A 21894-nucleotide genomic window follows, 5' to 3' on the forward strand; every position below is an offset into this window, starting at 1 on the left:
GACAACACTGGATAAACTGAGTCACTCATACATTGCCAATGGGAATGCAAAATGGTACAGGTCGTCTGCAAAACAATGTGGCAGGGTTTTCGGAACGAAATATGCAATTACCATATGATACAGCAGTTGCACTCTGGGCCGTTTACCCAGAGAAATGAAAATTTATGTTTACACAAAAACCTTTACATGAAGTTCATCACAGTTTTACTCACAATAGTTAAAAAGTGGAAATAGCCCAGATGTCTTTCAACGGGGGAATGGCTAAACAAACTGTGGTACATTCACACCATGGAATCCTATTCAGCAATACAAAGGAACAGACTATAGACCCACTTTACAACTTGGATGGATCTCAGGAGAGTTATGCTGAGTGAAAGAAATCCATTCCTAAAGATAATATACTATATGATTCTATTTCTATGACATTTAGGAAATTATAATAGTGTCTGACAGAGTTTAGGGATGTGGGATCAGGAAGAAGGTGGGTGTGGCTATAAAGGCTAACATGAGGGAAGCGTGTGGTGATGAAACAGTTTTTGATCTTGTTTGTGGTGATAGTTAGAACACCTACATAGCTGGTAAAAGTGCATGGAATTATATATATATAAGTATTATTCACAGGTGTTCTAACACACAAATGAGTGCATGTAAAATGGCGAAATTGTAGTAAGCTCAGTGGACTGTACCAATGTCCATTTCTTAGTTTCGATACTGTACTAAAGTAATACAAGGTGTTATTATTAGGAGAAGGTGAGTGATGGGTATACATGACCTCTCTACACAGTTTTTTGCAACTTTTGGTAAATCAATAATTATTTCAAAGTAAGTAAGTTAAAAAAACAACATAGGAGTTGTGGGGAAAATAGTGTTAGTTACACAACCTAAGAACCTAATAAAAATGTTAGCACAGTTTTAGACCTGTTAAATGATTAAGAATACCATAATTATTAGAGTAAATATGGTACTTTACTTGCTAAATACGTTATATTTGTTTATAGAAGTGAACATCAGAACGGTCACAACTTGTGAGTACTGAAGTGGTGGAGAGAAGGTTATCAGGAGGCAAAGCTTGGATTTTAGCGTAGTCCAGGAATGGAGTCCTTACTCTATAATTTTCAAGCACTGTATAGGTCGGCTATAAATGCTAGAGACTGCCAGGGATGATGTGGGAGATGGGACCTTTTGGTCCTGGCCCCACTAACTCATGGTTGGGTCAGGGGAAGAGCAATCCAAGACACACAACATACAATGTGCAATGTTACTCTTTAATATAAAGATAAACAAGGATCATGCGTGGGAAAAATACAGGACAACTGGCAGGCCTACACGGTAAACTTTGGTTTCCTGATTAGCTGGACTGCAAGCTTAGTCATGGATATGGCTTCAGTTAAGAGAAGAGAGGTAACAAATATGAGGAGGATGAAAATGACATCTAAAGGCTCATTTGCAGAGTTTTGTTCTCAAGATCCCAGGTCAGTGGATGAGGGTCTCATCTCAAAATTCATCTGGAATCTTGCCCTTGGGCTGAAGAAAGTAAAGAGAAAGAATTGGGATGTCAGCAGAGCCAGCAGCCGTTGAGTTTCAACCCCAGGGCACCTGACTTCTGTCCGCCTTCACCTTCCTGAAACCCTAGAGGTCTATTTCTTCTTATCTCTGAATTCTCAGAATTGACTTTTTAATGAGTAAAGAATTTTTTAGTTCTGGTATAGTCTAGTCATCGTACTGAAAGCACCTGTAGTGGGGGAGGATAGATGACCTCCCTTAGGACCAAACTGGAGACACTTGACCACACAACGTCACAGCTAAATCTATGCTACAAGAGCACGCCTTCAAGTTTACCAACATGTATGTACCAGAATGAGCAGATGCCACAGCATGTAATGCTGAAAAAGAAGCGAAAAGGTAAATGCCTATCAATAATAGCTTATGGCTTCCTGGAATTCAATTGTTTAATATATTGATCTTAGAAAGAATAATGTAGCTTCACATATACTGAGAGGAAATGCTGGTACTAATAATAAACAAAAGAAGTTTCAAAACAGTATATAAGATAGGAAACCTGTATTTTATAATACATGGAAAGGTATTAGTATGAAATTAGGGAATGTCTCACAACTAAACCTTTGTAAGAAAAAAATAGATGTAAAATAATTACCTTCAAGTTCCCATTAATCACTCCTCTACTCCTCCCAGCTCCCTCCTATGCCCACGCAAACCCAGCACTCACTTCTGAGATCACTAGAGGTTCACCTCAGGTGGGGTGGAGGACGCCTGCATGATGTCCTGCTGCTCCTGGGAGAGGGTGTGCATGGAGCTGGAGGTGGGCGTAGGCACTGGGATGGAGAACACACTCTGGGTCTCACTGGGGCTGGCGTCCCTCACAAACAGCTCGTCATTCACGATGCACAGATTGAAGGAAAAGTGGGCCCTCATAGAATGCCTGGATGGACACCCACACCCCCAATATTGACTCTGCTCCCACTGGCACTCAGCAACCAGATTCCTTCCACGCCCCTCCTGTGTCTGTCTCCCGGGTTCCTTGACTGGTACCTCTGGCCCTCCCCACAGAGCCCACCTTTGGAGAGACTGTCTACCATCTTCACTCGATTTATAGGTTTATCCCCAACCCACGGGCAATTTCGCATTTACCCTTTACCACAGCCCAAGGTGTGGACGCTCTGATCCCCATTCTCGGAAGAAGACACTGAGTCACAGAGAGGTCATGTGACTTGACCAAGGTCACACAGCGAGTGAGTGTTGGGTCAAGGAGAGAACGCATAGGCCGATTCCAGAGCCCATGCTCTTCTTAACCACTAGGCTAGACTGCTCCTGAGATCTCCCTGCTGGCTTTCCACAATACCGAGTAAACCTAAGGTCTGCGCCACCACATTCCCAAGCCCCTGAGCCCAGGCAGGGATGGGCATTCCCGCCCACAACAGGGCTCTCACCTGGAGTAGCTGGCAGGGTTAGCGATGAAGGTCCGGGTGAAGGCACGCACACAGCCCTGAGAACTTCCTTCCACTTCAACAGCAAACAAACAACAGTATCCCTTAGAGCCGCACGTGCTGTACACGCTCAACCGGCGGTCCCCAGTCAGGCTGTGACTGGACACTCATGCTGAGAGGGCAGTTGTTCACGGGGGCAGGGTGTCGGGAATCGGGAGGGCAACTATAGGAGCAGTCTGCGCCCAGTGACAGGGCCCCTGACAACCACTACACAGGTTCACGGGATGCGTTTTTCACAGCCGCCCAAGAGGTGGATACTACTACCCCATTTTGCAAATGAGGAAACTGAGAGGTTAAGTAACGGCCCAAGTTCTCAGAGTGAGTATCTGGGATGAGAGCCACCAAACTCCGCAGCCTGTGTCCCCAACGCCCAGGGTGTGCAGGGCAGACAGGCATGGACACAGCTCAGACCTGGATTGTCTGTGGGAAGCCTGAGGGCTGGAGAACACAGTGGGGAAGGGGAGGGAGGGGAGGGGAAGGGAAGGGAAGGGGTCAGGGAAGCTGGGTGGTTCTGGGAATGAGCCTGGCCAGGGGGAAGCAGCAGTGGGGCATCTGGGGTGGGGATCTACACACACTCACCTTCCTTGAACACCCCGCTGACGGAGAAGCAGAGCATCGTTTCCTGAAAGGGAAGAGCCCAGGCACCCAGTCACCACCTGCACCTCCTACCCACCTGCGGCTTCCTGGGCCCGCCCGAGGGAGGAAGCAGGCGCTCACCGTCTGGAACCACGTGTCCACCACGAAGGAGCTGAAGTCATGCTGAGTCTTGGGCAACACACAGAGGGTGTGCACAATGACACGATTTGTGTGCTTCAGCAGCTGGACCCGCAGGTCTGTGAGGGGAGGGGAAGCGAGCGACGGTCAGGGGCTGCCACGGCCTGGGCCCTATGATTGACCCCTTCACCGCCCTTTCCCACCCAGTCTTCCCATCACACACTCACGGGGGTCCGTGAGCTTCTTCATATTCCTGCTGTCCTTGAAGTACTTGCACAAGCTGCTTCTAGGAGACAAAGAGCAACAGTGGGTGGTGGGTGTTTGCAGGAGCTGGCCTGTGTCTGCTGGGGAGCCACACGGCCCAGGAGCAGAGCCTGTGCTGTGATACTCACGGGGCTGGGTCCTCGGGGTGGAAGGCAATGGTCAGGGAGATGTAGGCCCTGTGGTGATAAGCACCGAGGAGACCATATCGGTCTCCAGAGTCACAGATCAAGTAATACCTGTGGGAGAGCAATGAGGACAGGCTGTCTGTATGATCTGAGCCCCAAATATGACATGAAAGTCTCTGTGAGCAGACCTGTGCTTGGGTGGCCTGGCCCAATCTCAACCCTCTCTATTCCTCAAGGTTGCAAGGGTACTTACTGCTGCAGGAATTAAAGGATCATACTCTTCAGTGTCTCAAATCCTTTATAGCTTTCCTGGAATCAAAAGGCATTTGAGAGTAAGCAGTGGGTAAAGCCTCTCCGCAACACCCCAAATGTTGTTTGATCCTCTTCCTCACCTTGCAGGGCTTTATTACGTAGGGAGTGTCGACATCAATGATAACTGGTGACGGTAACTCTTGGCCATCCTGGAGAAGGGAAGAGGAAGTCAGGAGTGGAGACCAGGGGAGTGGCCCTGGATGATCCGGGAAAAGGATGGGCCCAGGAGGGTGAGGGTCAGAGGTCAGGTGTGAAAAGGCCCTGGAGATTCCATGGGAAAGCTTACAGTGGATGTCTTCATCATGAGGTCCTGGAAGTCTCTAGTGTTATGTGCAACTTGTGTGTGTGTGTGTGTGTGTGTGTATATTTATGGGTATTTTTCCAGCAAGTCTATCCATGTCATTTTCAGGAGTCCATGCCCCCCAAAATGGTTAAGGTTCTGATGCTAATATGTCATCTAGGCAAGACCCAAAGGGCTTGAGGGCAGGTGCAGAGATCACCGACATTCGTAAGAGACAATGATTTATGTAGGCACTTACCAGGTGTAATAACTTTGGGAAATATTCTCTGACGGCCCTGTCCAAAACCAAAAATAGAGAAGAGGTGGTTGATAGTTCAAGGTTGCAATGCTTCCTCTGAGTTAAAACACTAATACCCTAAACAGAGATCAGTGTGTTCTGGCCCATCCAGCAGCACCCTTTGCCCACCTCTGCTTCTGATTTTAAGGGTTTTCGGTCCACTTCCCTGTTGAACACTGAGCATCTGTCATCTTACTGTCTGAAAGGCACTGTCTCCTCATCTCTCTCAATACCTTCACTTTAATATTCCTTCCCTCCCTCCCTTCCTCTCCTTCGCCTGGGTAGCTCCCACCCAGACTACTCGCACTCCCTTCTCCAGTGCCACAGGGAGCAGCATTTCAAACCCATGCTGCAGGGCTTCCTTCCCTTCCCTTCCTTCCTCCAGGGCCCCACTGAAGGCTGTGGAGAGAAGAGGGAATGGAGGGGGAGCCCAGTGCTCTGCTACTTCACTGGGGGTCCAGCACTCTGCCAAGACCTGGACACCCCAGAGGGATGATCCAGGATGCTGGGGCAGGGAGTTGAGTGAGGCGGGGCTCAGGGAGGGAGATGGAGGGGGATGAAAACAGAAAGGGAGTGAAGGTAGGAGGGGAGAGATGAGAGAGGCATAAGAGCCTAGAGACAAGGGAGAGAGAGAAAACAAAGGGAAGGGAAAGAAGCTCTACTGTGGTGGGGTTCAGGAAGAAGAGAAAAGAAAGGGGAAATGGCACCCCTGCTGCAGCCCTTTCCATCACCTGCCCTGGAATGGCCTAGGCACCCCAGGCAGGAATGGAAAATATGCACATGTCGGGTTGGGGGCCCATTGGATGCTGGTTGAAACTTTGTCAACTTTATGACACAGAGAGGAGAGCATAGGGACTGTGGTCCTCCCAGAGGACCAGGTCAGCTGCTCCCTGCAAGCAGGCACTGTCATGGGTAGCTCAGGATCCTGCAGGCAACTGAGAATATATCTGACCTTATGTTGGTTGACTTATCGGGGAAGGTGGTGCATGGGGGGTTTCTGTCTACACACATCCTTTCTGGCTTCATCCACTGGCCCTTGTCCATCTCCCCCGCAGACTTCACCTGTAATTATGGGGAGGAACCACATGGACCAGAGAAAAAGAGCCAGGATGGCCCTGCACCCCTAGTCTCTTCCTTTCCTTACAAATCCATTTCCCTTCCTCTGTCACCACCCCATTAGCATTCCCACCTTCCCTTCAAAGATGGAACTGGGTACCACACCTCACCTCAGTGTTGGAGAAGTTCAAGTTCTTGGTGTTGGAAGCATTCTGCATAGTGTTGGATAGGCCATGCAGCTGGTAGGGTTTCTTATTGCTCAGGTCCAAGGGCAAAAGCTATGATGAGGAAAGAGAGTGAGGATGCCAGCAGGGGATACCTGAGACCAATCACCCTCTTCTACCTAATCTCTCCCACCATCACCACCAGCCCCAGCATTGGGCCTACGTCCTCACCTTGGGCATATTCCCTGGATGGATCTTCAGGGAGGCAGCCATGCCATTTCTAGGGTTTCATGCCATTCCAATATCACGGGTCATCAAGTCTCCAGGAAGCCAGGAGGAGGGAAACAGAAGCTGAGAGCCTCCTGGATGGTACAGCTCTAGCACCAACCCCTCCTCAAGTTACTATCCTGAGCATCCTTCCCAGACAGACCCCTCTGCCCTCACCTGCCCTACAATTACTGCTGTAGCCATACCAGGGTCAAAGTGGAGCCTCTGGATGTCAAGAGATTGCTGGGAAGCATCATATTGTCTGTTCACAGTCAGCTGCAGAGTTAGGGATGGGGTTCAGTGGCTCTGAGTCTGAGGTGGTGACTGGGGGCAATAGGTGGCAATCCCAAAAGAAAGGGGGAAAGATTTAACAGGGATATGTTTAATTGGAGCCCTGGAGGCAAGGAACATGAAAAGTGGAGAAGCAATATTTGAAGAAATCATGATTGAGAAATTTCCAAAAGGGTCAAAACACATCAAGTTTGTAAAACTATATTAATTAGACAAAAAGTATACTTTAAGGAAAACCATTACTAGAGAAAAAAGGATCAATTCATCAAGAATATATTAATTAAACAATCCTAAATTTGTATGTACCTCTTGATAGAGCCAAAATATGCAAATTGAAAATTGAGGGACTTCCCTGGTGGCACAGTGGTTAAGAATCCGCCTGCCAATGCAGGGGACATGGGTTCGAGCCCTGGTCCAGGAAGATCCCACATGCCACAGAGCAACTAAGCCCGTGCACCACAACTACTGAGCCTGCGCTCTAGATCCCGCGAGCCACAACTACTGAGCCCACATGCCACAACTACTAAAGCCTGCGTGCCCTAGAGCCTGTGTGCCACAACTACTGAAGCCCGTGTGCTCTAGGGCCCGCGTGCCACGACTACTGAGCCCGTGTGCTGCGACTACTGAAGCCCGCGTGCCTAGAACCCATGCTCCGCAACAAGAGAAGCCACCACAATGAGAAGCCCGTGCACCGCAACAAAGAGTAGCCCCCGCTCGCCACAACTAGAGAAAGCCCATGCACAGCAACAAAGACCCAACTCAGCCTAAATAAATAAATAAATAAAAGAAAATTGATAAAAGCAATGGAGAAATGGACAAATCCACAGACATGTGAGACATTTTAACATAACTCACTGAGTGACAGATAAAACAGGCTGACGAAAATTTGGTTAGATGTAGAAAATTAAACATGAGTAACAAAGTTTACTTAATTGAAATATAACACTGTACATAACAATTAACTACACAAAACTTTCCAGAATAGATTTATATGCTGGGCCATAAAACAAGCCTGGAGAAACCTCTACGGGGATAATATATTATACCCTGAACGGTTGGTGTGAAAATTCAAGGGTAACTGTGGGTTCCCTGCCCCTCCCACTTCTATTATAAATCCAAAGAATATTAGCTTATACTAACCCCACCCTCCACTTAGGGGACCGTCTCCACTCTCCAAGCCCTAGGTCACATGACTCAGGCCTTTTCCCTAACCAGGGGAAAAAATTCACCTCAGCCATGGCCATTTCCATAGGAGGGGAGGTTTTCCATGTGGAATCAGGATGGATGTGTCAGAGTCTACTTGGCCCATTTCCTCAAGAGAGTGGAAACTAGTCAGCCTGGGCCCTCTCCACCCCTTCTCTAAAGGGGGGTCAGCTTGTTGGGGGTCCTGTGGGTTGGGATCAGGGAGGGAACCCAGAACCCCTTCAGCCCTATGGAGATCTGAGGACAAGGTCTCATGCTGACCAACTCACCCATGAGGTGGCCTGAAGGCAGTGATCTGTCACCACCATCCTCACAGGCTGCTCGTGAAGAGAATCTGTGGGTCTGGAGCTGGAGGTTTGGAGAATATCAAGGAGGGCTGCCAAGGAAGGAGAGAGCAGGCCCCAAACTCTGTCTCAGGGCCACAGAAGATGGAGTCCTAACCGGAAGTCCCTTCCCCAAGGGCATAGAGGAGGAGGCCCCTGGGAGCTAGAGGAGACAACTTCCTGTAATTACTGCCGCTTAAGTTTGCTACCAGCCTAACACCCAGGAAATCATTTCCAACTGAGGCACCCTTGCAGAGGACACCAACTGCAGTTAAGAAGCCAAGGTCCCAAGTACTTGTAGCTATAAACCCAGGGAACTCCAAAGGAATGTGAGCCTGCTGCATTACATTTTCTTCCTTCATGTATTCCTCATGAGAGGACCCTGAATCACCAGGTCCTTGTCCTCTCTGTGGTTGCTGATGCTTACTGAGTTTCAGGGGTTTGTATGAGGTCATTCAGATGCTACAGGGGACAAAAGAGACTGGAACTGAGTTCCATGGATGGGGATGATCCCACCCTGCATAGCTTTAATAAATTCTTGTTGCAATATATGGAGTTTTCTTAAGTTAGGGTAAAGTAATAGAAAGAACAGAAAATAGCCACATGTCAGGAAATAACTCCAGCACATCCCAGAGAGGTCAAACAAAACAGACCTAAAATATATAAAGGAAATTGCAAACAGAGTTTGGTGGACCACCGGAATGAGAGTGGAAGGAAAACGTCATGCCCTTTCCTTAAAAAAAAAAAAAGAAAAAAAAGTATTCAGTGTAGATAGATGTCCCCTGGTGGTCAGAGCTATAATTGTAGCTCTGAAAGGCTCAGAACAGGAGGCTTTGAAAGGCGCGGGAATGAAGTGGAGACTTGGGCTTCAGTGCATCAGCCAGAACTTTCTGGAATTTTCAATCCCCCCTGGCAGCAATCTCTTTCTGAGCTCCATGCCTTCAGAAAGGAAGCCTAGACCCCGAATGAGCTAAGGAGAAATCTTCATATGAGACTGTGTGAAACTTTGGGGTGAGGGAAGTGTAAGACAGAAACACACACACATACACAGATAAACTGTCATGTCAAGAGTTGTGATCTTTTTTTTTTAATGAAACAGTACAGTGTGAAAATTTTTCTAAAACAATAAATATATGTAAAATTATTGTCAGTTGGTTATTAGTTATTAGATTTCTCTTAATAAAATTTCCTAATTACAAAATATTAAGCAGCTAAAAGTATATTTAGATATCAAATTATATATATTCCATCTATAAGAAGATAGACCTACAGATACCCATTGTAAATACATTAGTACATATTTTCCAGATGTATTTTTCTGTGTATACAGATGTGTTTATCTACCTTTAAGTATTTATAAATATTTTATATATTTGTGTATTTTTTTCAGTTTTGCAACTACTTGAATACTTTTCTGTAAAGTCTATTTTTTAAATATTATAACTCTCCGTATTTTTATTTCATCAGCTAATGTGGTTTGGTGTCTCTCCAGATGTTTATTGGAAATGCATTTTACTTTTCAGGTGATTTTTTTCTGTTGTTGATCTATTATGTCCTTCTCTCTATTGATTAGCAGATTCCTTTATAATCACGTATTAGCACAATATCTATCATATTGATAGCAAATATCTTTAATCATTGAATATAATTTATAAAATTCATGAGGATAGTTTATTGCATGTACCCATATTTTTGCTCTTTCTCTTCTTCTTTATTCCTTCCTGATTCTCCAAGAGTTCTTTCATTATTTCTTTTCTGTTTGAAGAACGTCCCTGTCAACCCAGAATCCTACACCCAGGGAAAATATCCTTTAGGAATGAAGGAGAGAAATCAAGACATTCTCCAGTAAAGGGAAATAATTTGTCACCATCAGATCTACTCTAAAAGAATGGCTAAAGAAGTTCCTTAAACAGAAAACAATGATAAAAGGAGCATTTGAACATCAGGAAGGAAGACAGAGAACAGCAAGCAAATGTGTAGGTAAACACAATAGGCATTTTTTTCTTCTCGAGTTTTCTGAATTATGTTTGATGATTGAAGCAAGAATTATAATACTGTATCATATAATTCTAAATGTATGTAGATGAAGTAACTAAGGCAATTATATTATAAATGGGTTAGGATAAAGGGACATACAGGGAGATGGAATTTCTGTACTTCATTTGAACTAGTAAAATGGTGACTCCAGTAGACTGTGGTAAGTTATGTTTATATAATGTACTACAAAAAGCAACCACACACAAAATCTATACAAAGAGATACACTCAAAAACTCTAAATAAAAATTAAAGTTTTAAAAATTGTTCAAGCAACCTATATAAATTTAGAAAAAATAAAACTGAGAATCAAAAACCAGAGAGAGCAAACAGAAAACAAATAATAAAGTGGCAGACTTAAAATGTAACATATCGATAATTACATTAAATGTAATCTCAAGTAAATGTGAATGGTCTAAATACACCAATTAAAACACAAAGATTGGCATAGTGGATTGAAAAACATGAACCAACTATATGCTGCTTTTAAGAAGTTAACTTCAAATATAATAACAAAGGCAGGTTGAAAGTAAGGGATGAAAAAAGATATATCATGTGAACACTAATCAAAGGAAAGCAGAAGTGGCTAAATTAACATCAGATAAAGTTGACTTCAGAGGGGAGAAAATTCTGAGACATAAAGGGATATTGCATAATGATAAGAGGCTAAATCTACCAAAAGACATAGCCATCCTAAATGTGTGCACACCAAACAACAGATAGACAAAATACGTGAAGCAAAAGCTGATAGAACTGAAAGGAGAAATAGACAAATCCACAATTAAAGTTGGAGGCCTCAACAACCCTCTCTTGAGAATTGATAGAGTAATGAGACAGAAAATTGGGAAGGATATAGAAGAACTCAACAAAACCAACAACCAACAGGGTCTAATTCAAGTTTATAGAACACTTCACCTAACAACAGCAGAATACAGATTCTTTTCAGGTGCCCATGGAATATTTAACAAGATATATCATAAATCAAACCTCAACAAATTTAAAGAAATTAAAATTATACAGAGTGTGTTCGCTGGCCATAATGGAATCAAACTAGAAATCAATGATAGAAAAAAATAACAGTAAAGTCTCCAAACACTTGAAAACTAAAAAACACACTTCTAAATAACCAGTGGGTCAAAGTTGAAGTCTCAGGGGAAATTTTAAAATTTTAAGCTGAATGAAAATGAAAACTCAACATATCAAAATTTGTGGGCCTCAGCTAAAGCAGCACCGAGAAGGAATTTACAGCACTAAATGCATACGTTAGAAGAAACAAAAATGTCTCAAATCAATAGTCCAAGCTCTCACTTCAAGAATCTAGAAAAAAGAATAGCAAAAGAAACCAAAATCAGAATAAGGAAGAAAATAATAAAGAGCAGAAATTAAAGAAATTGAAGTGAGAAAAATAAAGTGAATGAAACAAACACCTGATTCTTTGAAAAGATGAAATTGACAACCCCCCAGCAAGACTGTTAAAGAAAAAAAAAAGAAAAGACACAAGTTACCAGAATCATGGATAAAAGAAGATGTTACCATAGACCCTACAGCCATTAAAAAAAAAAAAAGATAATCAGAGAATAAATACAAGCAACTCTACACACATCAGTTTGACTACTTAGACAACAGTGACCAATTTTTGGAAAAATACAATCTACAACTCAACCAATGTGAAATAGATAATTTAAATAGCCATCTAACTATTGAGGCAATTTAACTTGTAATTTAACAACTCTCCCAAAAGATCCAGGCCCACATGATAGCACTGAAAAATTCAATGTTTAAAGAAAAATTAACATCAATTCTACAAAATCTCTATCCAGAAAATAAGAGGAGGGAATACTTCCCAATTCATTGTGTGAAGCAAGTAACAATATTAACCTAATACCAAAACCAGACAAAGGAAAGAGAGAAAGAGAGAAAGGAAGGAAGGAAGGAAGGAAGGAAGGAAGGAAGGAAGGAAGGAAGGAAGGAAGGAAGGAAGGAAGGGAGGGAGGGAAGGAGGTCCGTATGTAAAACATCTCACACCATAGATCTTCAGAAATGAGCAAGGAGCAGTATATTTGTGGGAGTGGGCTAATGGAAGGGTTGAGGAAGTGGTGACGAGGCTAATTTTTTCCTTTAATTGGTTAGTTTATCAGGCAATTATGAAAGTATCACTGTATATTCCTTAAAAACTTAAATAACAGACAAGCATAAATCATGAAATGTGAAAATGTCTGTAGGTGAGTCTTTAATATAGATACTAAATAAATCTCTTAAACTTTTAATAGGTTGTGGAAAGCTATAACCCAAAGTAGTGTTTAGACTATATTAATTGGCCCTCTTTCAACTGAAATTTAAAAAATACAGTAGCTGATGCCAGTGGCATTAAGAGAACTTCTGGATTGCCTGGTATACACAGGAGCTTTTAAAAGCTCTTATTTCCTCACATATCTATTTGTCCCAACTTCATCCTTCCCGGGCTTTTCAGTCTGTCTATTCCTTGTCCTGACTGTTGCTCTTTTTTCCAGGCTGCTGCAGTCAGTACTTTTACCTTTGAATGTTATATTATTTTACTAGGACTTTCATAACAAAATACCACAGACTGGGTGGCTTAAAAAACAGGAATTAATTTTTTCACAGTTCTGGAAGCTAGAAGTCTAAGATCAAGGTGTCAGCAGGCTTGATTTCTCCTGAGGCCTCTCTTCTTGGCCTGCAGATGGCTGTCTCCTCACTCTGTCCTCACATGATCTTTACTCTGTGTGCACATATCTTTGGTGTCTCTTTGTGTGTCCAAATTTTCTCTTCTTATAATGACGCCAGTCAGATTGGTTTAGGGCCCATCCTAAATGCCACATTTTAACTTAATCACCTCTTTAAAGACCCTATTTCCAAATACAGTCACATTCCGAAGCAGGGGTTGTTAGGACTTTGAACATATGAATTTTGAGGTGACACAATTCAGTTCATAACACTCCACCCTCTAGATACCCAAATTTCATGTCCTTATCACATGCAAATTACATTCACCCCTATCTCAACAGACCAAAAGTCTTAACCCATCTCAGCTTCAACTCTAAGTCCCACATCTCATCTAAATATCATCTAAATCAAGTGTAGGGGAGACTCGAGAGATGATTGATCTTGAAGCAAAATTCCTTTCCAGCTGTGAAACTGTGAAACCAGATAAGTTATCTGTTTCCAAAATATAATAGTGAGATAGGCATAGGATAGACAGTCCCATTCCAAAAAGAAGAAATTGGAAAGAGGAAAGGGGTCATGGGTCATAAGCAAGTCTGAAACCTAGGCAGAAAATTCCATTAGATTTTAAGGGTCAAGAATAATCCTCTTTGGCTCAATGCTCTGTCCTCCAGGCCCATAGGGATGGAAGCTCTACTTTCTGGGCCCACTGGGGTAGCAGCCCCACTCCTGAGGCCCCAGGCCTGGCTTGCTGAAACCAAGGAGGGGACAGCCCCATCTTTGGGGTCATTTCTACCTTTTCTTGAAAGATAACACATGTTCACAGTTGGATATGTCTGTTGTCCTGTCCTGTAGAATCCCAGAGGTCCAACAGTCTTCCTTCACTTTGTCCCATCTCTGTCTTCTTCAGTTGAAGCTGGCAGTGTTTCTGCTGCCACCTCTCTGTATAACCCCATCTCTATTCCTGGCTTCTGCTGAGATGGCTGATTAGACCATGAGTCATACCCATAATCTCTTTATGGAGTGACTGTCTAATCACATACTTGGTGTTCTCTCCAGAGCATGCTTTCTCATTTTTTGCATTATGGATAGACTGAGAATTCCTCAAATCTTTAAGTTCTGATGCCTTTTTGCTTAATTTCTTCTTCAATTTTTCTCTCTCTCACACATTTTGCTATAAGCAGCAAAGAGAAACTGGGCAATGCCATCAACGTTTTGCTTAAAATCTCCTCTGCTAAATATCTAAATTTGTCACTTACAGTTTCTACTTTCCACAAAACACTAGAACACAATTTGGCCAAGTTCTTTGCCACTTTGTAACAAGAATCACCTTTCCTTCAGTTTCCTATAACATGTTCCTTTTTTCTTTCTAAGTTCTCATCAGAATCTCCTTTAATATCCACTTTTCTACCAACAGTCTCTTCATGGCAAACTAGACTTTTTCTGACATGCACTTCAAAACTCTTCCAGCCTCTATCCATTCTCAGATACAAAGCCACTTCCACATTTTCAGGCATTTGTTAAAGCAGTACCCCTCTTCTCAGTACCAAAATCCATATTAGGGTTCTCCAGAGAAACAGAACCAACAAGATGTTTATTTTAAGGAACTGAGTCACACAATTGTGGAGGTTTGGTAAGTAAAAATCTGGAAGGAATTCCGTGGTGGTCCAATGGTTAGGACTCCGAGCTTCCACTGCAGGGGCCACGGGTTTGATCTCTGGTCGGGGAACTAAGATCCCACAAGCCAAGTGGCACGGCCAAAAAAAAAAAAAAAGAAAAAACAAAGGAAGAGGTCAGTCAGTTCTTCAACTGAATGGATGAGGCCCACCCACATTATGGAGGGTTATGTGCCTTACTCAAAGTTCACTGATTTCAATGTTAAATTCATCCAAATGATGGAAGAAATTTTCACATATTGAGGTATGGGGAAGTCATTCTAGCTTATACATGGTGTAACTTAAACTTTATGCTAACCAGAACAGCCTGTTTTGTGGCCTATTAAACATACATTGTAGGGACTTCCCTGACGGTCCAGTGGTTAAAACTTTGCCTTCCCATGCAGGGGGTACAGCTTCGATCTCTGGTCGGGGAGCTAAGATCCCACATGCCTCATGTCCAAAAAACCAAAAACATAAAACAGAAGCAATATTGTAACAAATTCAATAAAGTCTTTTAAAAAAAATGGTCCATGGACTTCCCTGGTGGTGCAGTGGTTAAGAATCCACCTGCCAGTGTAGGGGACATGGGTTTGATCCCTGGTCCAGGAAGATCTCACATGCCACGGAGCAACTAAGCCCGTGCGCCACAACTACTGAGCCTGTGCTCTAGAGCCCATGAGCCACAACTACTGAGCCCACGTGCCACAACTACTGAAGCCCGTGCACCTAGGGCCCGTGCTCCGCAACAAGAGAAGCCACCGCAATGAGAAGCCCGCGCACCACAACAAAGAGTAGCCCCTGCTCACTGCAACTAGAGAAAGCCCACGTGCAGCAACAAAGACCCAATGCAGCCAAAAAAAAAAAAAGTTCACATCAAAAAAATCTTTAAAAAAAAATACATTGTACATCTGCTTTAACCATTAAAGAAAAGGGTGTATTGTCCAGAAGTAAAGAATGTCCATTTGGAAGATAGAGATAAATGCTTCCCTTTCTGGGACATCAATGTTAGTATTCCTTCAATGATAAGGCTCCTTTCCCAGGCACCAATGCCATACTGACTCACTGTGTATGTGCTGATCTGTCTTTTTTGTAATCTTGAAGAAATGTACCTCTGTCATGTTTGATATTCTTTGTTCTGACAAGACATAAAACTGTGCTGAAAACCATGCTTCGCTGAAGCAGTTCCTCAGAGCTATCTGAGAGGCTGTCTCCTGGGCAATAGTCCTCAGTTTGCCTCGAATAAAACTCCCCTCTATTAGTATAGATTGGTTTATTGATTATTTCCATCAACACAGAAAACACCTTCATAGAAACATCCAGAGTAATGTTTGACCAAATGTCTTAGAACCATAGCCCAGCCAAGTTGACCCATAAAATAAACCATCAAGAATGCTGTCAGCAAATGCTGCCTGGGAAGTCACTTCAGCCCTGGGAACTCTCCAAGTCAAAAAAACAAAGGGAAGCCCCTGAGGTGGTCTTTCACAGAGCTGCCATACTAGTCAAAGCATACAACCACTATTCTTTGAGAATAAGGTCTGTACTATTTTCTCTGGCACTTAGCAACCTGCACCAGGAATCTTCATGGCTGCTGCTGATCTGGGGAATGGGGATGGTAAGAGAACTATTTTAAATGCCATAGCTCTCTCTTACTAAAATGTCACAGCTTCTTTCTTCATTAAGATTTCTCCTGGTTGTTGTAAGATTTTGACTAGATTCTAGAGTTCCGTGAAAGTTGAGTCTGACAGTTTTTGCCAGCTTAGTTGCTTTTGTAGATGAACAGGGCCCTGGAGTTTGCTACTGTACCATTTTGAGTGACATCACTCCCCTAAATTAAACCACTTTCATGGACCCCTGAAAGTATCATGGGACCTAGGCATTGTGACTACTGTGCTTAATTGATAAGATGGCCCAGGGCCTGCCCAGAATCTTGGTACCTAGAAGCCATTCTGAGCCAGCCCTTCCCCAGGGATAGTGAACTTCCTGGCTCAGGTCAGCTTCAGTGGTCAGAAAAAGGGGGATTCAATTCCCAGCTCTGCCACTAACTCTATGATCTTGGGTAATGGACTTAACTACTCTGAGATTCACTTTTCCTCTTTTTTCCATTTGGTTCTCAGAATTAAAGTAATAACTCAAAGAGATAGCAAATCTGAAAGTGTCTAGCCCAATACTGACTCAAATCTAGTTCCAGTTCCCTCTCTTCACATTCAAATCTTCCATGAGCCGTCTATTTTCTCTCTTGCCATTTTTCCACAGGTGAAATTAGTGACTGGTACTGGCTAAATAAATTACTCTTTGAAGAGTGTTTGCATTCTCATAAAGGACAATCTTCAGCCCATAGGATTTAAACTTTTCTGATGGAATTAAAAGTCTCATTTCTTTTGGGAGAAGTACAGTTTAGGAAGAGGACCGAGTCCCCTTATCTTTGCATATACTTTGGGCGTTGGCATGTGTTTTTGATAAGGGAAGATCTTTGATAGATGATGACATTCCACTCTTGCAGAGGACATGATGCTTGATAAATTAGACACACTATGATGGATATGCAGATATTAACTACCTGCAGGTAGGGAGTTGTGTGATTTGGGGCACATCACGTGAATCCTTACTTTGCTTATCTGTGAACTGAGGATAATGAAGGTGACATGTAAAAATACTTTACAAACTCAAACTTAACCAATGTAAGGCAGTATAATTATTCATTTATATATCCACTGTTATAAAATCTTAGCTGATAGTAAAAAAATGCCTACCCGCAAAGCAATAGCGTGAAAACGGCGTCAATGCAAGGAGTTCGTGACACGTTTATTCCTTCAGCCTTCTTGAAGGCAGACTTTCCCTATCAAATCTCTCCCAGTACAAAAAATGAAACCACAGAATTTTTAATTACCAGGTCTAATTCCACATACAATTTTTGTGAAATTTATTTGTTTGTTTATATCAGGCTTCATTTCAAAAAAATGTCAAGGCAGCTTACAAAGACAGAGGCTTGATGGTAAAAAAAAAAAATTAAGTGATGAAATTGTAGATAAAGAAAAGTAGAAAAAAATAAGAGTGAAGTTATGAGTGAAAAATGAGGGTTAGGTTGGTATTGAACCCCATATTCAGTGCTTCAGAGCACCCTGTAAAACCTAGCCTAATAATCATCCAGCTGTTGAACACTGCCAGTATTCAGTACTTCTTGAGATAACCTAGTTTACTTTTGAACAACTATGACCACTAGAAAGGGCTTTTTCTTAGGATCACCACCAGGTAATTTAGCACTTAGTCATGGTCTCCCTAATACTCTCTACTTGATATTCTAATTTAATTAACATTTACTGAGAGTTCAATATGCGTCAGAAATTGTATTGATACGTTATCTCGTTTAATCTTTAAATAACCTTGTAAGGTGAGTTTTTTAAATCTTCATTTTACAGATGAGGAAAAGTAAGGTTTCAGAGGTTGAATGACCTGCTTCTAGTTACCTTAAAGCAAATGAGTGTTAGAATGGTCTTCCAAACATAGGTATTCTGAATCTGAATCCAATGCCTGCACTACTCCATGTCATTTCCCCATAATGCATATGGGTTTTTTATCCCCCTGTTGCACTATAAACTACCTGGGCACTTGGTAGGTTGCTACCAATTATTGAGTAACAAATATTACACTGAAGTGAATTCAGGGAAAGCCTCAGGAATCACCTCCTGACTTCACTGGATATAAGATACAGAAATATGTAAGGATAGGATTTTCTTCTTTTCTATGATGGGAATGAGCCCTGCTCCACCCAACCTCGTAAGGGCTCTGCCAGCTTTGGAAAAGAAAAACATGATGTGGAGTATATACAAGCCAAATTAATGATTACTTTCTTGGTTACTTTATGCCGTATTTCAGGATAAATGAGAGCTCGATACGCCATGGCTCTCACTCTTGCTCTCCCTATAGCTGCCCTGGTATTTATAGATTCATCTATTTTATGGTGGCCGAAAATTTGAGGAACCAAATAAAGCTCTTGCTTGCTTAGATTATTTCTTAAATGAAGGCAAAAGAGTACTGCACACTTCTTGTTTGTCCACCTCTTGCTGGGGGATGGGTACCAGCTACACTTCCTCTTTCTAACAAATCTCCCTCCTTGTATATATATCAGGTGAGGTAAAATTGACATGCATCTAATCTTTTGAAAAGAAATACAACACAGTTAGATTTTCCTGATGCATTGTTCTACCCTCAGTGAGACAATTAAAGATTTTATGAATTCTCCTTCCTGTGTCTTGCCACAATATACCTAAAAATTATATAAAAACACATGGAAGAAAACATAAATGGAGCAAACCTCTAGTGAGGTTATGTTAATAATTTTATTTTGTTTATAGATCTGTGGGGAATCCTTTTCTATCTTTCCAGAATAGGATTTGTCATTGCTACTCCCAAACATCTGTTTTCCAAGTTCCTGTCTTAAATTGAGGTGCAGAGTGAAACTTTACTGACTCCAAGTCTCATGGGTCAATTGTAATGTACTTAAAGTTTTTAATTCTCTTTGGACTTGATTAAAAGGTCCCAAGAAACTTGGGTCTGTAATTAAATTAAGCTTCTTTCAATCTGAAGGCTACCTCTTTCCTTTAATGACATCATGATGCTTATTTGACTTTCTTGATATCAGTCACTGTGAAATTAGCCTGTCTGCAGCTGGGCTTTGCTTTCCCACTTTCCTGCATCTCAACTCTTCTATTTCTCAGACACCTATGACCTATCCCTGGCATTTCAGAGTCTTGTCAAGAGAACTTCACAGTCTCTCTTCATCCGTCTCTTACTCCCAGTTTTCTCTGATACCACCCTGCCCCTGATATCACACAGATCCTGTGTCTGGTCTCCTCCCCTGCTTACCTTTCCAGCTTCACACTACCACTCTTTTTTTATGAGCACATTAGATTCATTTAAGACCATCCAGTCCAACTCCCTCTCATTTTCTTTTTCTGGTTAGAAATCCTCAATGACCCCTTTTACCTAACAGTCAATGACTAAAACCCTCTCTGTCAAAGTCTTCCAGGTCTGACCCTACTCTTCCTGTGCATATTCTCTTATACATCCTCTGATGGGTTGCTCCCTCTATCTTTACTCTCTATCTGTAACCACCCGTGCACTATGGGGCTCTTCCTGGAAATCCCTAGCCCTCTTACAGTATGGCCACATATTATGTGGCCTTCGAGCTCAAGCCCACCAAGCCTTCTCCTAGTTCTTTCCTTCCCTTAGAGTGTACCTAGGCCCTTTTTTACCTTACCAGACCAACACTTTTTAGGCCAGGTTAAGTTGTGATTTGATCATAGTTATCAGTCTGGTAGCCAGCAGGAGTGATGGGGATAGATACTAGGGGAGGGGGCTTATTGTTTTGCAAGGCAGAGGGCTAAATATCATCTGGAAGCAAGGTGGGAATGCTAGCCATTAATTGGGAGAAATGGATAGGGTTGCTGGATTTAACCAAAAATAAATACAAGGGCATCCAGTTAAATTTGAATTTCAGATAAACAATGACATTTTGTTTTAGTGTGTGTTCCAAATATTTCACTGGACATATTTATACTGAAAATTAGCTTTTTCTGAAATTCAAATTTAACTGAGCATTCTATGTTTTATCCGGCAATCCTAGAATTGGTCTACATTTTCAAGTTCAGAGGGTTCAGAGGGAGGTGGGATTTCAAGATGAAGAGATGGAAGTCCCTTTCTCTGCTACCCAGGATGCCTTCTGACTTTCACATTTTGCCTTAATTTGGTAATTAATTCTCTCAGTCTTTTGTTTTCTTTCTCCAACGCATCAGTGTCACTCAACAAGTCAGCAGATTCCATATAATTCCATATAATGGCTATTTCCCCCAATCCTCTTAACTGCTTGAGATATTACACTTGCACGTGCATTCCTTTCTGCTATTATCACCTGTGAAAATTTTAAAAATTGTACTGCTACAGCATGCCAGGAACAACTTACTACCAGTATTTTGCCAACTACCAATGACAGAATCTCATAGCCTGCTCCAAAATGGAGTCCATTCCCTAGGACTACTCCCAGTACCTCCTGTCTCAGGTAAGTTTCTGGGGGAAAATGACAATGAGATGGAGATTTGTTTGTAGGTAATTTACAGGGGTATGTTCACAAGAACAACACTTGTGAGGGAAGCAGGAGATTAGTAGAGAAATTGAACTGTGATACAGTTCCAACAAAGGACTCAGCTGATCCCATGGTCTTTCAGAGTTGCCCAAAATTGAAACAGGTGGCCTGGTTTCTGTATACCTACATTATCCCATCAATGTGGGCTGCCCCCAGAAGGCATGACCTTAGGAGAGTCAGTTCCCTTCAGACAAGGCCAATTCCCCAGAAGGGGAAATGAGTGCCTCTGTCCTGAAAAGGTGTGGCAGTTCTGGGGAGCACAACACAGCACCCATTACAACAAATTTATTTGTATCTCCATTGCTGTGTTACCTATTCTATCAATCTATATAATTTTCAAAAATTTATCTTCATTTATATTTTTTCTATTATTTTCCTTACTGTCTTTACCACAGTCTCTTCTCTCTTGTATTCCTTCCAATTTAAGTTTACTTTGCTGTCATAATACTTCCTGGGATCTGCTTTCTCTAGACTCTTCCTTCATGCACTGCTATCCGAACTTTTCCTTCCCCTTACCTACAATGTTTCTGCCCTGTTGAATTTGATTTCTGAAACTAGTGGTTTTCATTTTATATGTGGGTTTGTTCTTCTGGAGGAAACTATATGCTGGATAGTTCTGAAGTCCTCAAGGGCTTAGTTCACCTGAGCACTTTTTGATCTCTTGCTGATTCTGTGCAATTTTTTCCACTCACCTGTAATTCAGAGCCTGTAATGACTTCTTTCAATGTTTCAGTTGCTCACAAACCTATTTTCTCAGTTTGATCAAGAAATAATGATGTCTCAGGTGAGACTGGTAACAGTGAAGATGAAGAGAATTGGACATTACAAGAGATATTTTGGTGATATGATCAAGGGGAATTGCTTATGGTCTAATGCAGGAGTGAAGAGGTGCTCAAAAATGGTTTTTGGCTTGAGCAACTGAATGAAGGTTTTATAGAAATGGGGGAAACTGGGAGATGAATGATTGGTAATGGCAGAAGCAGGCACTCTATTTGGATAAATTAAGTTTGAAGTACCTGTTAGATAGCCAAGTGGGTATATCAAAGAAGTAAGTCTTTGAACTGAGAGGAAAAGGTCTGCT

General features: G+C 42.3%; 1 protein-coding gene and 1 pseudogene across 2 annotated transcripts; both read right to left on the minus strand.

Annotated features, from left to right (window-relative positions):
- Positions 1-1093: 1093 nt before the first annotated feature.
- LOC309620155 (nuclear RNA export factor 2-like) lies at positions 1094-4926 on the minus strand (annotated as a pseudogene). Its single transcript has 10 exons — positions 4921-4926; positions 4501-4740; positions 4362-4417; positions 4112-4219; positions 3947-4005; positions 3723-3838; positions 3585-3627; positions 2949-3021; positions 2251-2617; positions 1094-1524 (listed from the first exon to the last, which is right to left on the minus strand). The product of its transcript is annotated as a nuclear RNA export factor 2-like (transcript).
- On the minus strand, positions 4665-21587 carry LOC309620314 (nuclear RNA export factor 5-like). Its single transcript, XM_082376462.1, has 3 exons — positions 6450-21587; positions 6225-6332; positions 4665-6060 (listed from the first exon to the last, which is right to left on the minus strand). Exons 1-3 carry the CDS (start codon positions 6489-6491, stop codon positions 5905-5907), a joined length of 306 nt encoding a protein of 101 aa, XP_082232588.1. The 5' UTR covers positions 6492-21587; the 3' UTR covers positions 4665-5904.
- Between the last annotated feature and the right edge of the window lie 307 nt (positions 21588-21894).

The sequence above is a fragment of the Balaenoptera borealis genome, assembly GCF_965194805.1.
Source record: "Balaenoptera borealis genome assembly, chromosome: X".
NCBI classification, from domain to species: Eukaryota; Metazoa; Chordata; class Mammalia; order Artiodactyla; family Balaenopteridae; genus Balaenoptera; species Balaenoptera borealis.